The sequence below is a fragment of the Limulus polyphemus genome, unplaced genomic scaffold, assembly GCF_000517525.1.
Source record: "Limulus polyphemus unplaced genomic scaffold, Limulus_polyphemus-2.1.2 Scaffold3409, whole genome shotgun sequence".
In the NCBI taxonomy this organism is placed as follows: Eukaryota; Metazoa; Arthropoda; class Merostomata; order Xiphosura; family Limulidae; genus Limulus; species Limulus polyphemus.
In genome coordinates, this window is record NW_013669019.1 from 47,309 (window position 1) to 67,749 (window position 20,441).

Consider the following 20,441-nt stretch of genomic DNA (forward strand, 5'->3'; position numbering starts at 1 on the left):
GGCTGATTAAGTCCATGGTTAATATATATCCTCCCTGTGTAAAATACAGTAAATCGTCCTTTAATGTATTTAATTCACTTTGAAATTTACTAATCTTTTCCATTTGTACTTCTTGTTTCCTTTCTTGTTCCAGTTGCCACTGGTGCTGGTTTTCTTGCCACTGCTGTAGTCTCTCTTCTTGTTCATTTTCTTTCTTCTTGTTCTTGTTTCTTTTCTCTTTCTTCTTGTTTCTTTTCTTTTTCCTACAACAACTGCTGTAATCTCTCTTCTTGTATATTTTGCTGTTCAAGCTGCCACTGTTGCATGTTTTCTTGCCACTGCTGTTGTCTCTCTTCTTGTTTATTTTCTTTCTCCTCCAACCACTGCTGTAGTCTCTTTTCTTGTTTATCTTCTCATTCTTCTTGTTTCTTTTGCTGTTCTTGTATTGCTGCCATCAAATCTGCTAAGCTGTTGTTTGATTCGCCACTTCTTGTTTTCATCTTCTTTTTTTTTCTGTGCCACTCTCTGACACCAATTTGTTGGGTATCTGCTAGTTTCATAATTTCCGGTAAAAATTCTTTCCGAGAAACTTCAGCGATACAAGTCTCTTCTTGATTAAAACTAGTTTGTTCTTTCTCGATACAAACTTTATAATACACTTAACTACTTCTATAACACACGCTATAAATCACAGTAATTCACACACTTTACCTTATGGTGCCTACTGTTCACTTGACTCAATTATCTATCTCTTTGATCTATCTACCTTTTTCACTGGCTTTCCTTGCCAGGCTTATATACTAAAAAAGAGGGCATCTAGCAAACAATCGGTTCCTTGATAATTCTAGAAACTCCAGCGCGCATGCTCCCAGCATGGTGTGACTTCCGCTGTCATAACACTACTAAGGTTACCTGTCCTTGTCACTAATTTTTAACTTCTGACTAAAGGCAAAGCAACTGGCTGGCAGCACCCGCTAACAATTTTATTTATTTTATTTTTTAATAAGAGTACAATTGTGCATTGCCATTTTTAGGCATTTTATTTACACATTCACGATAAAAAACGTCACTTCAAGTGACCCATATTGGTAATTACATAAAATTTATCACCTTCCAAAATCACACAAAATATCTAGAAAACAGGGTTAATAATTTATGCATTACCCTGATCAAAAATCTAGAGTTAAAACATGTTACCCAAGTTCTAAAACAAGATGGTTACAGCAGCTACTTTCAGGGATGTATCCAAAAGCACATGTAACCCAACAGTATACCCAAGGAACTAGTAAAAAAAGCTGCCTAGAACTCTTAGTTCAACTAGGATCCAAGTTGCATATCAACCATGTTCTTCATTATGAAAGAATATTGTCCACCTCAAAGACACCTCAGTTTTTCCCATACAATCAAACACCCTACAATTGTATTAATTAATCTTTCTCCCATCTCCTACCATTGTGATTTCTTAGCTAACTTTTTGTTTGGCATCCTAGCAAACCATTTTGAAAATTTAAATACATCAGGTCCACACCCTTTCCTTTGTCCATATAACAACATCCTCGAAAAAAAGACTTCAGATTAATAAGACAAGATTCCCCTTTGGTGAATCCATGTATGATATAAAGTTTTGCTAAATGATTTTGTTAAATTTCTTGTACCAGAATCCACAGAACTTTTCCAACTACAGAAGTAAGATTAATCATCTATTGTCTGTCTATGGTTCTCTATCTCTTTAATCTCTCAATGGCTCGACTTGCCCTAAGGATTGATATCTATATGATTCAGGTTAATTTATTATTTCTCAATTGTCATAATAATGCCCAGGGTCAAAATATTACTTATATCTTCTCTAAGTTGTTTTTTTCTGCAGACATAGACTTGCAGAAAAAGAAAATTAGGCTTAGGCATTCGTGTGTGCACGAGTCCAAAGCTGCACGTGCACATACGTAAGGGTATGGACATCTGCTATTGTGTTGCTCTTTAGGCATGAAAATAAAAAAATTTACATGGTACAAACTAGGCAATAAAACAATAAAATTAAAATAAAGTATATATGAAAATGTAAAAAGTTGAAATTCTGAAGTTCATATTTTTGAAGATATGGTAGCAAATAATACAATCAAAGAAGGAAAAAAGTATTGTTAATTTTATTTCATAATTTTCAAAATTTCTTTTCTTTGTATCATGATGATTTAACTAGAGTTAGTATTAGGATAGAGAAAATAACAGATAAAGTGTAAACTTTTACATCAAAAGCTTTTGATATTCATTTCGGACATTATATGAAAACTGTAAGATGCAAAGTATTTTTATTCTTAGCATAAATACCACTTTGCACTCAGATTGATTTAGTGAAATTATACAAGTATAGATGTTCCAGTTCAGCAAGAAAATTTGTATACTTTCTTTGCAATAGCAGCACCACATGACTGGTCGGTCATTCTCTCACAGCATTTGTTGGCTGTAGCATACAGACATCATCCAGTCAACCAGTGAAGGATGTTGAAGTCATTGAGCCTTTCAACTAGAATTGAACAATTTCAATGGTTTTCTGTATCGTGTTTATGCCAAAAATGTATAGAAACTAACTAAAAAAATATTTATATGTTGCTAAGGGTGATGGAAACTAAATGATGTGCCTGCATATGATTATACTTTCACTTTTAAGAAAAGTAGCCACTTTTACAATGATATTGTCTTAATCATCTCATCTTTTTCAAATAAAACATTTGCTCCAGCTGTTACAGATCTTGTTATTTGAATGCTGTTTAGATTTCATTAAAGGGGTAATTATAATGTTTTAGTTTTTCACAACAAACAGAATATTAGCTTCTTATGACTGTATAGATGAAAAGCAGAGACATTGACATATCTATGGAAATTTTTATTTTTATGACTTCATTCCAGAAAGGCCAGAAACTTACTTGTTAATTCTTTTAGGTTGTTTTCCACAGACATTTTATTGGAATCCTTAAATAATTTTTAATAAATTGATGGCTAGCTTCAAGCTAGTTTTTGAGTGAAAAGGTGATTATAAGTTGTGAAGTCACCAATAAACCATGTTTTGTTAGTTATGTAATTTTTACCCCATAGTCTAAATAAGCTGAAAATTATTCAATTTTGTTATTTTATTTATACAATTTCGAGTACTCAGTTCAATGCAGAGTGTAGGTGTTAGTTGACTTATCATGGAATGACCCTGACTTACTTGCAAGTACTTGTCTAACATTTTCAATTGTCTTTCTTTAGTAATTAGCCGAGCTGTCAAGCTTCACCCAGAGTCCCCAGGACCACGTAAGTTTTCTAGAACAATGAGTCGGACTTTGGAGACCCTTAATAGAGAATTTCAGTTAGATGATGCTATGGAGTTTGTGAAAGCTGGAATGGAGGTTGGTGAAATTATTTGCTGACTTTTGTATGATTATTATATATAACAAAATTTAGAACTTTATTCTAACATCAACAAATTTTGAGTATTTAATCAAAATAAAAAGAACCTATACCTGGAAAGTGGATGGGTTTGTTTTTCAGTGTATTTCCTTCAAGTAAGTAGTAAAACGTTTTACCATTGCTATGATTTTATGTAAAAATAAAAAAACCTGGGGAGTATTATTGATATTTGAATAGTATAATTTTGTGTATCAGTTAAAAAAATACTTCATTTACTTTGAGTGTTTTCTTGGATCTTTTTTTAATTTGTTGGCATATTACTAGTGTGCTGGGTTTTACTTCATTCTGAACTTGTTATATTTAAAATTGTTAATCACCATTGATAATTTTTAGTTTTGGCATACTATTTAAAAGAAGAGTTAGGTCGAAAAGTTAAAAAAGTTATTACAATTAAAAATTGTTCTGAGTACAAAAATTATAATTTTGTTCATTAAACTTTTTTTATTAATGAGTAATGATTATTTCAGATAGTCAACTAAATATGATGACATGCATCATTATATTATTGTGATAACAGGTGATTTATGCAGCTGTATTAGATCTATAATTAATAATAGTGTATTGATTAGATGTACTTGTGCAGGTTCCCTGAAAGTGTTCTGTTTCAAGATTAAATATAACCAAAATTAAGAGTAACAAATATTTTCGTTTCTTGCTTTTGAAGTTCATATGTCATGATGGAGTTGTAGCCTACAGAGTGCATAGTTCTTCTTGTGATTCGTGGTATGTTCACATTTTACTGATGTCACGACAGTACAAATTGCAGTGTTAAACTTTCCTTATGTGATGTCATTTTAGTGTATACTTACTGACTGACAGAAAACACATTACTGTATAGTGGTGCAAGTGGTTAAAACAAGTGACCTCTCCAGGTGGCCTTAAGCCCTCTTTCAGGTAAATTATTAGGTCATGTGAAGAGATTGATTGATTTAGGACCTCCAAGTGACATCACTAAGAAGAACCGTAACAGAAATGTTTTAGATGATATATTTGGGGTGTGCAATTTTTGAAAAACTTCTTTTTAAAGAGACAAAATCCTAGAAAAATCTACTTCTTTCTCTTAAAAATCTACTTGCCCTTTCACCATCCCACAAAATACACAACATAAATCAAATATAACTAGGATTTTGTTTTTATTAAACAATGAACAGTAGTCAAAATTGTTGTGCTCATCCAGTCTGTATTAGAGATGGAACGTAAAAAATAGTAACATGGTAAACAATGAAAATAATCGCACAGTCAAATAAGTCCAAACATTTTTTGTAGAGCTCTAAAAATATTATTTTAACCAAAAGGTCTCCATCAGAAGACAATAAATACAATCAGTTAGTGATTAATGATAATTTATGTTTCATAAAGGCAAATAAACAAAACGTAATTCAGTTCAAACATACTTGCCAAAACTGAGCACTTCTAATTTATTCACACACAATGTCATCATAATTCTTGGTTTATATATATAGACACACACACACACTTATAAGTTGCATATGACACTAGTTATTTAGAAAATTAATTATGATACAGTTACCTCATTTCACAGTTACAGCTATTCTCAATTTGACTGCTCTCTAATGTGCAAGTTTTCACTCGCCACTAGCCTTGAATTCCAACTTTAATTTCAAGTGTATACCACATGGTTCAGCTGCATTTAAGCAGCCAAATTAGAATGTGACAACCAATAAGAGTGTGACACACCCTCCTATTGCAGCTGACTCCCTCTATACAGTTGAACCCAATCTTCACTTCTCAATTTGGCACAACGGTGTTAAGACCTAGTGCCTGATTTCAGATGTTTTTTTATTGTGTTGGGAAAATATTCAGTTACTGATTCTTGCATTTCAAAGTATTGTTTATAATCTACTTTCAAGTTGGATTTATTTATTTGATTGTTAGTTCTGTTTCTCACTCAATTACCAGTAGTTAATCAGTCAGTAATTTTGAATTCACAGTTCATTATTATGACTACAATGGTTACAGAAAGTACTGGCATTCAACAGCCCATGACAATGGCTGCAGGTGCGCTATTATTGGTGGAGCAAGTTTCAGCCATTGTTTGTCGGGAGATGTCTTCTTTCATTCAGACTGAAGGATCTCCCGATCTATAAGCAGTTTGCCATTACCTGAGGACTGGATAATGCAGACTTCAACAGCTCCCCCCCCCCCCATTCCTTTCCTGTGCAGGCACGTTCTTAGCCTGTTGAAGCAACTAGACCTCAGTCACCATTTTTAGACCTGATATCACAGGTATGTTTTGTCTTTCTTACCTATGTCATTTGATTCCTTCCCTTCCTTATTAACTGCTGCACCTAGTTCTGAGTTTTGAATTTCCCACATCGCCTGATATTGGGGTCCATGCCGAACATTTTGTAGATTAATAACATGTAGGGGTTAATACTCTGCAGCTTCCACATACTGCAGAGGCTCATGTACTTGCAGATTGTCATTCAGCAAATCCATTCACAATGTACAACAGTTGGATACACTTCTCACCCTTTGGGGTTCAGACCCCTATACTTCAGTGGGGTTTTATCATTCTCCTGAGGGTTTTCCTGTGGAAGCTCATACCCTCCTACTCACCAACTTGTCCAGATTGTCTTGATCTACCCTTTCCCTCAACACTTGGCTCCTGTGTTGCTGGGATCTCTTGGGTCAAAATTCTTTGTTGACACATGTGTGTCTCCTCCAGATGTCATCCCTTTTCTGAGATCTATGCCCTGACTTCCTTGCAAGATTTTTAATCAGCTCCTTTTCTGAGATCTATGATCTTTGGTGGACTTCTAGACACCTTGGAGTCTCATGATGAACCCCCTAGGTTGCACACTTCCCTATCTTCCCATACATCCCATTATCCCAACCTCCTCCTCTTTCAGTTCACTTTCCCATCCTTCTCCTTTCCTTCACTGGTTCCTTTGTTTGGCTTGTCAACTGAATAGGCCAAAGTGGACTTTTGATCAGAAGAAGAGAACTATATATAGTGTTTATGATATGCCTATAACTTCCATAGTGTAAAGAATTTGATGTACATATTTTTAACTTGTTCTGAATATATATATATTACTTTGAAAACAAGTGGAGTGTGTGCTGTTCATTTATCATTGAATTTATTGCTAACAAGTCACAGACACCTACTGTAGAAGAATCCTAAACTCAACAACAACACAATATATATATTTATACTATTAAGAAATATAAGTAAAAGCCTTTAATTGATAATTAGTGAACATAACATCTGACACAGTTAAAGTCCTTCCATCAATAGTGCCATCAAACAGGTTTCTCCTAGGCTTCTAAGGTTTTTCCCAACTTTTTTTATCCCAAGAAGACCAAAGTTTAGTGTCGTGTGATCAATTTCTCCCATCTGAATTGCTTCCTAGACATGCCTCATTTCCCCATGGAATCCTTACTGTCTCTCAGATTGGCCTCTCTGGATGACAAGATTTGACATGTCTGATGATTATCTTCACATCCCAGTTGCTCGGGCTTCAAGTCATATTCTACATTTTGTCCATGAGGATCACGTTTATCAAGTCCAAGATCTTCCTTTCAGGCTGGCATTGGCACATTAAGCGTTTTGTTGGGAGGTCCGGTCATTTGCCCAATTCCTACGTTTTAATGGGCTCAATTTCCATCCTCATATGGAGGACTAGCTTCTTTTGGCTCCATCCTTCACTGAGTCTTCCTCACACACCCAACGTCTCAGAGAAGTTGCTTGGGTGGGTTGGTTTATCACGGTGGAGAAGTCTGTTATCCACCACACTCAATATCTTGTTCATCTGGGTGGTGTTTTTTTTTTTCCATTTGCATCTCAGTTGAGCCCAGCCTTCTTTTCTTCCTCTGCAATCCACTGAGTTTTTTGTTCAGAGGGCACTATTAGCACTTTTTCTCCCTGCGTGAAAGGTTCTTTCTCTTTTGGGGACTTGAGCATCATTGGAGGCTCTTTTCCCTCTTGGCTGTGCGCACATGTTCCTTGCAATGGGTACTACACAATCAAGGGCATCTCATCATGGACCTTCTCGATTTACAGATATCTCTTTCTTCTTCCCTTCAGTTCAACTTCATTCTGGTGGTTAGACAGGGACAACATGAAAGTGGGGTACATATTTCTCCTCACCATCTGGACAACCACATCTTCACAGATGCCTTGTTGTCAGGATGGGGTGCGTGTTGCTACACAGGAGATTTCAGACCATTGGTTTCAGGAGAAGTTAGGTCTTTATATCAACCTTTTGGTACTCCTTACTGTTTGTTGGGCAATGGTTAATTTTCTGTCATCTCTGCTGGGCATGACAGTTATGATTCATTCTGTCAACTCGATGGTTTTCTCTTATTTCCTCAGTCACAGGGGCACTCAATCCCAGTTCTTATGTTTCTGCACTATAGATTTCCTCTTCTGGGTTCACAGCCATTGAATTAATTTGCTGGCTTGTCACATACCAGGTGCTCTCAATCTTGTCATGAATCATCTGTCCCATCTTCAAAAGATTCTACCCACAAAGTGGTCTCTGGACCCTAGGTATTCAGATGGCTTTGTTCTCAGTTGGACACTCTCCAACTGGGTGCATTTGCCTCTCAATTGAATGCCAAGCTTACTCTCTTTTTTGGTCCCTAATTTCACATCCTTTAACTTTGGCCGTGGATGAGTTCAGCCAGGATTGGAAGGTTCTTTCCTTTATGCATACCCTAGCATCTTTCTTCTACCCTTAGTAATTTCTCTTATCCAATTCATACTATGTCCTCCTTGTGGCTCCTTTCTGGTTGGGGTTTGTGAGGGGTTTGGAACTATCCACATATGTAGCATTGTAGTTGTCTCACACTGTCCATTTCTCAGCCATATCTGTGTATCAATGTAAGTGGAGAATATCTGACATGAATTCTCCTCTTCCTCTCCTTCCCTTCCTTAAATAGCTGTTTTTACATGGTTGTTTGACACGGGTCTGTCCTTTTCAACCATAGTGGGCTATAAGATGGCCTTATCATCTCCCTTTCATCTTGCTATGTATTTTCCTTTTCAGTTATTTCCCTTCCTTCCATATTCCATAATTACTCACACTCTGATCCAGAGCATCTCCTGTGTCTAGTCTGTGCTTTATGGTGTTACATGTCATGCACAGCACCCTTCTGTGGCTCTCACTGCAGTATTCTTATCCCCTGGAATTTGTACATTTCTCGTTATTTTTCTCTTATCACCCTTTCTGGTTGGTTTTGTCAGGTTATCTGTATTGCATATTCCTCCCTTTCTCTTGAATCTTGCCAATTGTTCTGTGTATCGTCCCACCTGATTCATCACCTCCTAGTGTCCTTGGCTGTTCATTTTCATTATTCTTTGGAAGAGATTATCCAGGCCGGCATGTGGACCACTCCCTAAATCTTGGTGTCATGCTACTTGTACCATCTGGTGGTTCCCTGCTCAGCTGGATATCATCTTCCCCCTGTAGCCATTCTCCATATGGCAGTATAACTGTGAGTGGATATGTTATTTTTGTTTCTTTTTTTTTTTTCTCAGAAGCCTACTTAACATGTTATGGACCCCACTCTGTGGTGAGTGGTACCTGTCCAGGTATACTGATATTCAAAATCCACACCATGAGACCTATAAGGTCTATCACACTCACTGTTCAGATGGGGGTGTTCCACAACACCACTTGCAGGTTTATCCTCATGGTATTTTGCATCGTAAATATGTTTGTAATGGACCATACACTCATGCACTGACATGAGTAAAACAGAAAGAGATTGCTGCCCATTTCTAACATTCCTTAGATTGCTAGAATCAGGAACAGTCTGCTTTTCATAATAGGGTTTAATGTTCACCCATTGCACTTTCTCCGGTGATGCATTACCTCTGGACTCTCCAACATGTTTCTTCCCTCCTTCTTCCAGTGGAATACAGGAATCCTTACCATTTCCCAGCTCCTAACCACTGGGGTGGTGGATCATGGAGAAACCCTCCTGAATGTGCACAGTTCCACTCAGTCGAGAGTGGGGCATTGGTATTCTTCCCGAGTAGAAGCCATGACTATCCTCATGCTTTGGGCCTGATGTTTTATTTTAGATGCTGCAAGTTTGGACAGGATTTTTCGGTCTATTTTTCAGTTTATCCCTCCGGCTGGAAACCCTCCCTCCTACTGCCTGGATGTTGGTCCCTGGGCAGCTGGGTTTGGTTGAAACTGGACCAGCCAGCATAAGTCTTCACATGTGAGTGGACTGAAAACTTCTTCCTATGGCAGACTGGATGTTACTACCCTAATGCTGATTGGTTTTGGACTGGAATTGACCCCCTGTGTTACTTTTCCACCTTCCTGATGTCATCTGTATATACATTCCCAGGGTTTACTGTTCCAGGTTGTGTTGGATTTGCACACATGTTGGTTTGGGTTCTTGGAAGAGAGGATCCTCTTCCCTTCTGCTTCCTACACCCTCCTTCTGCCAGAGGCTGGTCAAGTTTCTTCCAGTACCAATGGGCTGGAGTTGACCTCCTGATTATGGTCCGACAAGCCATAGCCACTACACACATTCCTCCTCTATTTGGATTTGGGATGAATCACTTGTTCTGCCTCTTATATGTATGTAAATATTAGTGCCCCCCCCCCATGCTGAATGATGTGTATTTATAAAGATCAACTTTTGCTTATGACACTGGGGTTGGCCAATAACATTGTAGAATGTGCTGGTATTTCTGTGGATGCCTATAAATAGCGAGGTTGAAGTGTAGACAGGGTTTTTTTTTCTTTGTTCTGAAAAGCTACATTCGTACTTGGGTAATATTACTATACCATGGGCATTTGTGACAACTGTTAACTTTTTGGCTGGTTATTTGGTATTGGATAGTAATAAAGAATCTCAAGAACTACAGAAGAAGACAAAAAGGACCAAGGACAAATTCCATTAACAGGAAAATTTAAAGGATCATGGAAAGGAGTCACTATAACATTCAATCAGGGACTAGCACCATTAAACTCCAGCAAAGGTTCAAAATCCAGTGTCTTGTAAAGTAAGTGTAATTTTGTTCATTGTTTTATCCATTAAACTTTATTCCAAAGTAACATAACTTTGCCTTTCATTTGTTGCCTGTGTCGTTGCATTCGTTGGACAATTCCATATGTAACATGCCCTTTGATTGCGACACAACACCAGTTGGCTCCTCTTGAGCAAAAAGTATACCTGGTTTAGATGTTGTGTGTTTTCTCATAGATGTGGCACACTCCATGGGTGCTCTTCAGATGCTTTTGAAGGGTGCTTATTAAGGTAATTTTACACTGGCCCCCTTCACATGCTCAATGTGGGATTCTAGCTGTAATTGTGAGAGGAGGTAAATAATTGTATCAAAAGTTGATATTTTCCCACACTGAAAATATATTTCATACATTCTCTCACACTTCACACCCATCCTCCCCACTTCCAGTGTTGTTTTTCGTGTGTAATCTCAAAGTGAAGGTTGGGTTCAATTGCATAGAGGGAGTCAGCTGTAGTAGGAGAGTATGTTGCACTCCTATTGGTGGAGGATTGTCGCATGCTAATTTACATGCTTAAACACAGCTGAACCATGTGATATAATGTGGAATTTGGTGGGAGTCCAAGGCGAACACTTGCATATTAGAGGGCAGTCAAATCGAGAATAGCTATAACTGTGAAAGGATGTAGGTATCTATTGGAACTATATTTCCTGTGTAGGAAAGTATTAACTTTGGCAGAGTGCTGTTTATTTCGACTTAATATCTGTTTTTGTTTCCATTTTGCTTATGCAATTTTACATACTGAAAAATATTTAGACTCCCACATTTTCAATATGTGCCTGTTTCTTTACACATTTATTTACTGTACAGCCAGTACATGTAATATATATGTTACCTTCTAAGTTAATTAGGTGGAGGATTTAGTTCAAAAAGTGATGTGATGAAGTATTTTGTTATGTTTCATAGTTACACTATATTCAGAGGTTGCATTAACAAAAAATTCTGCATTATATATGCAGGAAATTTCAATAAAATGCAAAATAAAATAACAGCAATGCATTTGTAAAACACAAATGTAACAATATCTACTGGTTCAAATTACAAAGTAGTTTTCATATTGTGCAACATGAAAAACATCCCACTACTCCAAACATCATCTTAAAAATAAAAAAAAGGCCTGGATGCATATTTCCAAAAACCATAGGAGTTTTTATCATAAAGCAAATTAACCTTTTATTAGGCCACAACACAACCCCCATCCCCATTGGAGGATTTAAACAGCATTGTCACCACAGGAAAGCTGATGTTATCTGATTAGACCAAGTTTTCTTGTAACTTATTCCCTATTAGGTTTTAAACTTTCTATTTTAAAGCCATAATAATTAAAAATTATATCACAGAATATACTAACGTTATTTTAACTTATTTAGGTTACTTTAGGACTATATGGGTCAACATTTATTAATCCAAACCACTATATTAGTATAGGGGAATTTCTCTTCTTTCCTGTAAAAAAATAAGGAAAGTTTGATTTTGGTGTTAAACAGATATCTTGACATGTATCATACTATTATTGTAAAAATAAAACATTACAGCAGTTAGCTTATAGAAATTAAACAGTTTTATACTACCTGAACAGACAGTCTAGTTTTATTCTTGCTCGTTACATAAAGTTATAATTATCAAGTTGTATTTTATAAAATTAACTGATGCTGTTCTAATGTATATGTGCAAGTGCTTGGCAATAGGCACTTTAGGTGATACATTGCAGTTTGGATGTTAACGTAATTAATTCAAAATAATATTAAATCAGAAATTAATTAGTTTGATGCAATATATAAAAGATGTAACCAAATGGTTGAAAATATAGTGTTTTTTAAAAGCATGTGTTTAAAAATGCAATTTTGTAAAGGTAGCACAGCCTCTGATAATATATTTCCATTCACAAGTTGATTTTACATAGTATGCTTATGTAGTATATATATTTCAAGTGCATCACTCCTGTTTTAGTCTTATAATGACAATAACATAGTAATTTAAAAGTTGTATTAAGAAATAATAAAGTAAAAAAGTGTTTGTCTGACAGATAAAGTATAATGGTAAAACTTTAAATTCGATGATGAGGAACCCACTTTGAGACTAATAATGTTTGGAAACGGCTTAAATGGATAATGAAGAAAAACTTTAATATAAGTTTAACATAACAGCAAATGTACAACGTTTCGACAAAGTTTTCTCATCATCACCTGATGATGACGAAACCTTATCAAAACATTGTTCATTTGCTGTTATATTAACTTTGTATTAAAGTTTTTTTCATTACCCATTCAAGTCGTCTCCATTATTAATGGTAAAACTTGTCCTAAGCTTCAGGCAATATGAATTGACCACCCCTATATATTAGCTGGAGCTGGGCAATTAGTGGAATTTTCTAATCAATTGTCTGACTCATTAACTGATTATTCTCACATGAGACTTAGATAGTTAAAATAATCAGAAGTAGTAATAATTGGAAATATTATTTTAATCAATTGATTATTTTTATGAGTCATGACACTAATCAATTATCTGGATTAACATTGAATTAACTGAGTATAATAATTAGAAATCATAATAACAGTATTTCGATTAGTTGGGTTGTTGGAATGATCAAAAATAGTAATGATCAGAAACACTAGTTTAAATTAATTGATTACTTTACCTGACACTAATTGATCTAATCAATGCTCATAGGTATTGAGTTAATTTCCCAGCTCTAATATTAGCTTTACTGAGTTATCCAGAAAAACAAAGTCAAAGAATTGGCATATAATCAGTATATGAGTAACATGACATATATTATCATATAACTACACCCTTATTTCATTACACAGATATCATTTCTATTAATAATAACTTGCAAGTTTTGTATATCATTTTGTACAATTATCTTGTGATCTAGTATTGCTTCTGTAGGCATTACCATGTAGGTTTCAATCTACTGGTGCCTAAGCTTGATGTATAAGATGAGTGTTCATGAATTGCATTTTGTAACTTGTCTTTTTGTGTGAATCAACAGTTCCCATTATTACTTATGTCTTTATTGAGCTAGTCGAGGCTATTTATTGTAGATTACCTAATTGCCATATTACACTTATAGAACAAGGCCGTCACAATACATGTACATTTACCCAAAAAACAAAAAGACACATGATATTTTATTACTTACTTGAAACTGGTAAACTTTGGAAAGTTTGAAGATGGTGATGCAAAATTCCAAACTGACATGTTGTTAATCTTCCACTTTTCAAGGTTAAAACAAAGATTACTTAGTGTGTTCTTATCATTTTATTGTGTGTTTTTCCCTGTGGTAGTGGTCTAAATGGGGATATGTATGTGCCCTTGACACTAAAAGAGTTAAAATGGTCAATCATTGTGTCAAAAGCAACAAAATAAATATGTGTTTATTTGTGTTATTCTTATACCTATTTTAAATCAATTTGTCATTTTATTCTGGTTTTTTGCATTTACAACTCTCATATAGTTTCTGTATGCACAGCAGAGTTAGAGTTACCCAAGTTGATTTAAATAATAATTCAATACAGTCTTAAATTTAAAAAAGTAGATAGCATTTTCTTTTATTTTAATGTTTTATCAAAATGTGTACCTGTATTTATAAGAGCTGAAGAAACAAAAATTTAATTATATTGTAATTGCAGGCCATAATTGAGGATGAAGTAACACAAAGATTTTCTGCTGAAGGTGAGAAAGTAATGAATAATTTAACTGAAAACTAAACTAAAGTATGGTATCAGAGATCAGAATTAAATGAAGATACAGGTAAAACAATGTACCAAATGAGAGAGTGCCAAAATTGTTGTTGTAATGATAGACATGAGCTCCAAAGGTTGTTTTGTGTATTGGGATTTTGTGATTGATTTTTTTGCCCTGGGATGTTTGCTACATTGTGTTTATTGATAATATAACTTTTGTGATACTTTCTAAATAATTTGCTGTTTTAGTTGTATTACCTTCCACAGTACACCAAGAATGCTTCAACACATCTTTTTGATTTTTGGTTACAAGCTTATAAAAGAAGTTGTGCACAAAAGTTTGTTACCCAGTGTAAGTTAGTGGAGAGAACAGTAAACCATGTCTTTATGATCACAATTTTATACTGATACCATTGTATAAATAATATGTTTTTTTTTGTTTTTTTGTGTGTGTGTAAAGAGATTTCACCTATATCTTGAATAATATTGTTCTGTAGCCTTTTTGAAGTAGTATATTTGAATTATTTTAAATACTAATTTTTTAATTTCACAAATTGTTATTTACTAGAAAAAGTAACTATATTTTTTAAGAATAAGGATTTTTACTTGATCTCTACTTTCTTGTTTAAATAAGAAATGTTTTTTTTGTATGTTGTTATCACATCAAAAAATGGATATATTTTGCAAGCTCATAAAATTGGTTTACATATGCCTTTCTTGTTTTAAGAGCTTCCATCATGGAACTTACTGACGAGAACAAACAAGAACTACATGTACATAAAGTAAGTGTGCATCTGTTTTTTGTTTCTTACCAAAAACTAAATACAGCATTTTAAACATGCTCTACTATAGTCTTATACAGGGAGGCAATAAACTTTAGTACTCTATTTCAAAATTTCTTTAATTAGGTCCCAAAATCTTTCTGTGTTTACAGCTTTTCTTGCATGAACAATAAGTTATTTTCAAATTTCCCTTTCCTAAATGCACCACTTTTCATAATCCAAACACATTTTTTGTAGTAGTTTTCTTTTGATTTAGAATTTCTTTCTCAATTAAAGAGAGATCCCCAAAAATGTCTATTTGTATAAATATTTAACAACAAAAAATGGATAAAGATTATAATATGAATTATAATAATTTAAAAACAAACTATTGCCTAGTGTTCACCAAGCCATTTTAAGCACAATCTAATGGCTGAAGTGAAAATACTAAGGACAGTATAATATCAAGAATGTTTTCATTAGCTTGAAGTTAACAACAAAATCTTTTCTTATAAGTAATTGTTTTTGTTTTTTCTGACTCGTTACCTTTTAAGTAACATTTATTTTTTGAAAACTTTTAATGATATATCCTTGTAATTCTAAACAAATTTATATGTGAGTTGTATGATCTTTCACTTGAATTTTGTAGTGTAGTTTAATACATAGTCAAATTTGTTATAGTAGCTAATGTGATGATTTAAATACAGCTACTGTTTGTATTTAAACATCTTGTAAAACCCCAGATTTAAGTATTTATACTGTATGAACTCTGAATAAAGATCATATTTAAGTAATTGTTTTTCATGTGTCATGAGATATCAAGAAATGATATTGTTTAACTGAAAATATATACTTTTATTTCTTGTAACAGTTTGAAAGTGACAGTGATGTGGGGACTTGGGTTTTGCTTGAGATACTTAATTCTCCTACCAGGGAGGTAGGAACACATGTTTGAATTGTTTGCTTTAGTGACAGTAGAAGAAAACTTTAATTATTGTAGGAGTACTTTATGCAAATTCATAAATAATAGTAATACACCAAGGTAATAATATGTAAATGATTAAAGAATTAACATACTATAAAAAACCTGACTAGTAATGATGGGCCCAGCTTGGCCTATCAAACCTAGTTGGTTTCTATCTTTTGTTAATTCCTTAGCTCTGTCCATGTGAAGTTGTTCATTTTGACCCTCTTTGGAAGTGTGAAAATATGTGAACTATAAATATTATATTACTAAGTGTATCTTCAAGAAGTTTGGCAAGCTTTTTATGATAATTTATTTCTATTATAGGTTTTTCTGTGAATTGATTGAACCATTATTGAGTCAGTCTGAGTCAAAGTTGATTTTAATACTAAGAATAAAAGTACTTCTTTTCATCTTTAAGTTGTTTTCTTTCAGTTGTATAAAACTCTAGAACCTCCTAAATGAATATCAAATGATTTTTGGAGAAACTTTGTTTTATCTCTTTTTACTTTACCCTAACACTAACTGTATCAAGATCACCAATATAAAGTGAAATAAGAAGTTGAAAATGTGAAATATACTCAATATTATACTAGAATGACTGCAGATTGTAACAGATGATTACAATTATTTATTCTTACAGCTTCAGCGTCTAACATTTTCATGTCTGCTTTATTTTCATTTTATAGTTTTATTACTGTACTTTGGACCATCTCTGTGCATGAAAAGCAATAAATTACAGCATAATATTTTTTGGTACAGCTGAAGGTAAACAAGTAATCAGGTTACAGTTATTTGCTTACCATGAGAGCTTTTCTGGTTTCCTCATCAAATTACATTTTATTTAGGTATTGTTACATAACTTAAGAAGTTTTTATTTTTATATTTTAGTTGCTTTTATTAAAAACATATAACAATGAATAAAAAATATATAGAAAAACAAGACATTTAACACTTACTTTAGAGTGTAGTCTGTTTACACTGGGATGCTGGATTTTTTTCTCACTGTGTTCGATGTCCAAAAAATAATTCATATAGCTTTCAGATATGTGATTTAGAACAGAAGAACATATTAGACACTGAAAAAAATGTTTCAAAACTACTATAATTTTTCTGGCTTTCTAAGTTATGAAAAATTTAATTGCTGCTTGGAACAACAATTACTCCACACATATCAACCTTTTCTTGCAAGTTACTGTCTTTGAGTGCCAAAATTAAACAAGCTTAAGATTCCTGTACATTACAGTATGTCCATCAGACAAGTAGGCATCAGTGAATAATTTTTTTGAAATGCACCAAAAGATGGGTAAGGCTTTTCTGGTGGGTTTCATAAATGTATTAAAATCCTGGTTGAACTTTTATATCTTAGCTTGTCATTATTTATAGTTTGTGTTTTTAATTGGTTAGACACTAGAGAAGCTATATTATCAAAGATATAAAATTGAAAAGGGAGAATTGAGAGTGCACTTGGTTACATCACACAGAAAGTGAAATATGATAAATTTTATCTTAATATTTTCTTTTGAAATTAAGAAACTGAAACTTAGATAATGTTAAAATTTGAATTATAAACTACATTTTGATGCCAAGCGTATTAACAGACATTGATAATAAAGTTTAATTAAATTTTGAATGTAACTCTATAAAAGGTTGTGATGTGCATGTTGATCCACACAGAAAAGTTAATCAGTTAGTTTTTCAATAGCACTTTTTTTATAAACCTAGTATTTTTCTGAAATAATACTTTTTAACTTTATGGAAAATGTTTTCATGATATTGTAAAAAGTTCTGTAGATAATCTATTTAATCGCCATAAACTTAAGTTTCTCTGTGTATGAGTTATGTTTATGAAATTGATGTGTAAAGTTAAAATATACAATCTTGAGCTTGTTTTAAAAAATATATATTTTAAAATTAAATTCCGCGTATGTCATGAATATGAATTCTCTGTTTTTGTCTTTTTAGAGATTTAGAGATTTAGCTGAGTACAATTGTTAAACCACTAGTTGATCTTGTCATATGATATCATTAAAGTCAGATAGAAATTTTTATCAATGCTTTCTATGCATATTTCAAGAACTGTCAACATGAAATGATTTTATAAGTTGCTTAGTGTTGAAATGCTTCAGTAGTGGTAATACTATCAAAAGACATCTTGACACAGAAGTAACAATAATAAAAAATTAAAGTAAAATTTAGCTTTTAACTTTATTTGTTGCAAAGTTCATTCGCCATCAGAAGTTACATTGATGTATAATGACTATATTTTTTCTTAGGCTTATCCTGTTTTTTATGGGTGTTGGGCTGCTTACTGTGTTCACTGCAGCAATTGGATGTGTTCCAGGTGGAAAGTAAGCTTTCCTAATATTTAGAAAACCATTTTGGGTTTCTCAGACCTGAATGTGTAGATAAACCTTTATTAACAGTGACTCATATGTAAATATATCCTAATTTTTTCAGTGGTGACTGTTAGTAAAATTGCTTTTTATGAACCATAGAATATTTGTGCAAAAATGTGTTTATTTATATGCTTTTCCTGTGAAATTATTTTTAAAATATTTAATGACAAAATGGGTTGACATTTTTTTTTTAATTTTGTTGAAAATTCTTATTTGCATGAAAAACATTACTTCACATTTTTTCATAATATTAAACAAGTTTCCTGCTTTTCTTTTAATACATTTAGTTATGATGTTTTCTCATTGAAATTTAATTGTTTCTATCTGTTTGTTTTAACGAGTTAAATAATTACTGGTTTCTTTTGTTGCTCCTAAATGGCTGGGTATGAAGTGACAGGTAAGATGTGTTTTGTATTTCTTGATAATTTTAAGTGTGCCAGAAAAGGGATATTTTGAAAATCATTAGATGAAATTGGATTGTCACAAAATGTAGATTTGCAATGAGCATAAGTTAAGAATAAAGGAGACTATTCTCATGAAGAATCTAAAGCCTTCCTTCAGCAAAATGAAAAATAACTGACATTTTGTTCTGTTTTGTAGTAAGATTATGTTCAGTGAGGTGATATATGTTTTAGTATTAGAGACTGTACAAGTAAGGTGCTACATAGATTTAAAAACACTACTTTGTCTTTTAGGCTAAAACGGTGGATGTATTGGCATATAAGTTTGATGTGCTTCCGTATTTTGTCTCAAGCCATTTCAGCAGTTGTCAAGTACCACAACAGGTCAGAAATTTGCAGTTATATCCTAGTTTCCCTCTTTTTCAATAATTATAACTATAATCAAAGAATGAGTGGCATGTGTTATTTTATTTGAACTACCACATATTTGCAATCTATTTTTTTCTTTTTTAGTGAAAACAGAGCGAAAGGAGGTGGAATCTGTGTGGCCAATCACACTTCACCTATTGACGTTGTTATGCTTGCTAGTAACAATTGTTATGCCTTGGTAAGATGCTTTGGTCACTTCTTCACTTAGTAGAGGTCATTTCATAAGTCAGTTTGGTGGAAGTTTCATTTTTTAGGTAAATTAGGTGGATTTTTCAATTAGTTAAGATCAGTTTGGTTGTCTGTTCAGTTTGAAAAAGTTTCTTTATGAGTCACCTTGCTAGTTTCTGTAGTAAATAAGATTATTTTGTTGGTCATTTTTATTAATTTTTCATTTAAAAACAGTTTCCTTTCACAGGACAGGTAGGTGGTGTTTTCAATACAGGTAATGTATTAATTCAGTTTTATTACTTTTTTTATTTTGATAAGGATTTTTTCTGCTATAGACCCATTTTTTTACTGTTCATGAGTAATCTTAGTAACATATTCTAGGTTGGACAACGACAGGGAGGGTTCTTAGGATTCTTGCAGAGAGCTTTAGGACGAGCAACTGCACACATTTGGTTTGAACGATTTGAAACCAAGGACAGAACTCTTGTAACTCAAAGGTAATCATTTGTTCTGTAATATTGTAGCATTACTTAGCTCTGTATATGAACTCTGTCATTTAGACCAACCATGAAACTATAAATACTATAACCCTGAATGTACTAAGTGTGTTTTCATGAAATTTGGCAAGCTTTTAGTGAAAATTACAAGTCTTTTGTACACAAAGTATCAGATATTTTAATAAGATCTGTTTACTGAAGATTTGTCTGTGAATTTATGAAGTCTTTACTGAGTCATTCTGTGTGAAAGGTGGTTTTAATGCTGAGAATAAAAATACTTTTTTTCATCTTATAGTGTTCATATTTCATTTGCTTAACCTCTAGATTTTTTTCATTAGAACTTTGTACCTTATCTCTTATCTTCTCTACCCTAACACTAACTGTAGCAAATACATCAGTGTACAGTAAAATGAAAGATTGCAAAATATGAATTAGAATAATCAAGAATGCCTACTTTTTTTACAGAATGACTGGAAATTGTAATAGATAGTTATTATTATTTATTGGAACTACTTGAGAGTTCTAACCTTTTCACATCTGCTTTCAAACTGCTGTATCAAACTGCTTATGTTACATGCTCTCATCGAAGAGTGATAATCAGAAATGCTTTATTTAATTGTTTCATTGAAATTTTATCTAACCTAACTAGTTTTGGTTTCTAGGTTTTAATTAATTTTGTTAAACATAT

General features: G+C 33.3%; 1 protein-coding gene across 1 annotated transcript in view; it reads left to right on the forward strand.

The window, feature by feature from the left end:
- LOC106469301 (glycerol-3-phosphate acyltransferase 3-like) overlaps positions 1-20,441 on the forward strand; it is a 58,213-nt gene that overhangs the window by 18,870 nt on the left and 18,902 nt on the right. The window contains exons 3-11 of the mRNA XM_022397781.1: positions 3,226-3,365; positions 14,081-14,123; positions 14,862-14,916; positions 15,767-15,832; positions 18,136-18,210; positions 18,650-18,655; positions 18,954-19,043; positions 19,173-19,266; positions 19,638-19,753. Of these exons, the coding sequence (XP_022253489.1) occupies positions 3,226-3,365; positions 14,081-14,123; positions 14,862-14,916; positions 15,767-15,832; positions 18,136-18,210; positions 18,650-18,655; positions 18,954-19,043; positions 19,173-19,266; positions 19,638-19,753 (685 nt within the window). The remainder of the gene's footprint in view (positions 1-3,225; positions 3,366-14,080; positions 14,124-14,861; positions 14,917-15,766; positions 15,833-18,135; positions 18,211-18,649; positions 18,656-18,953; positions 19,044-19,172; positions 19,267-19,637; positions 19,754-20,441) is intronic.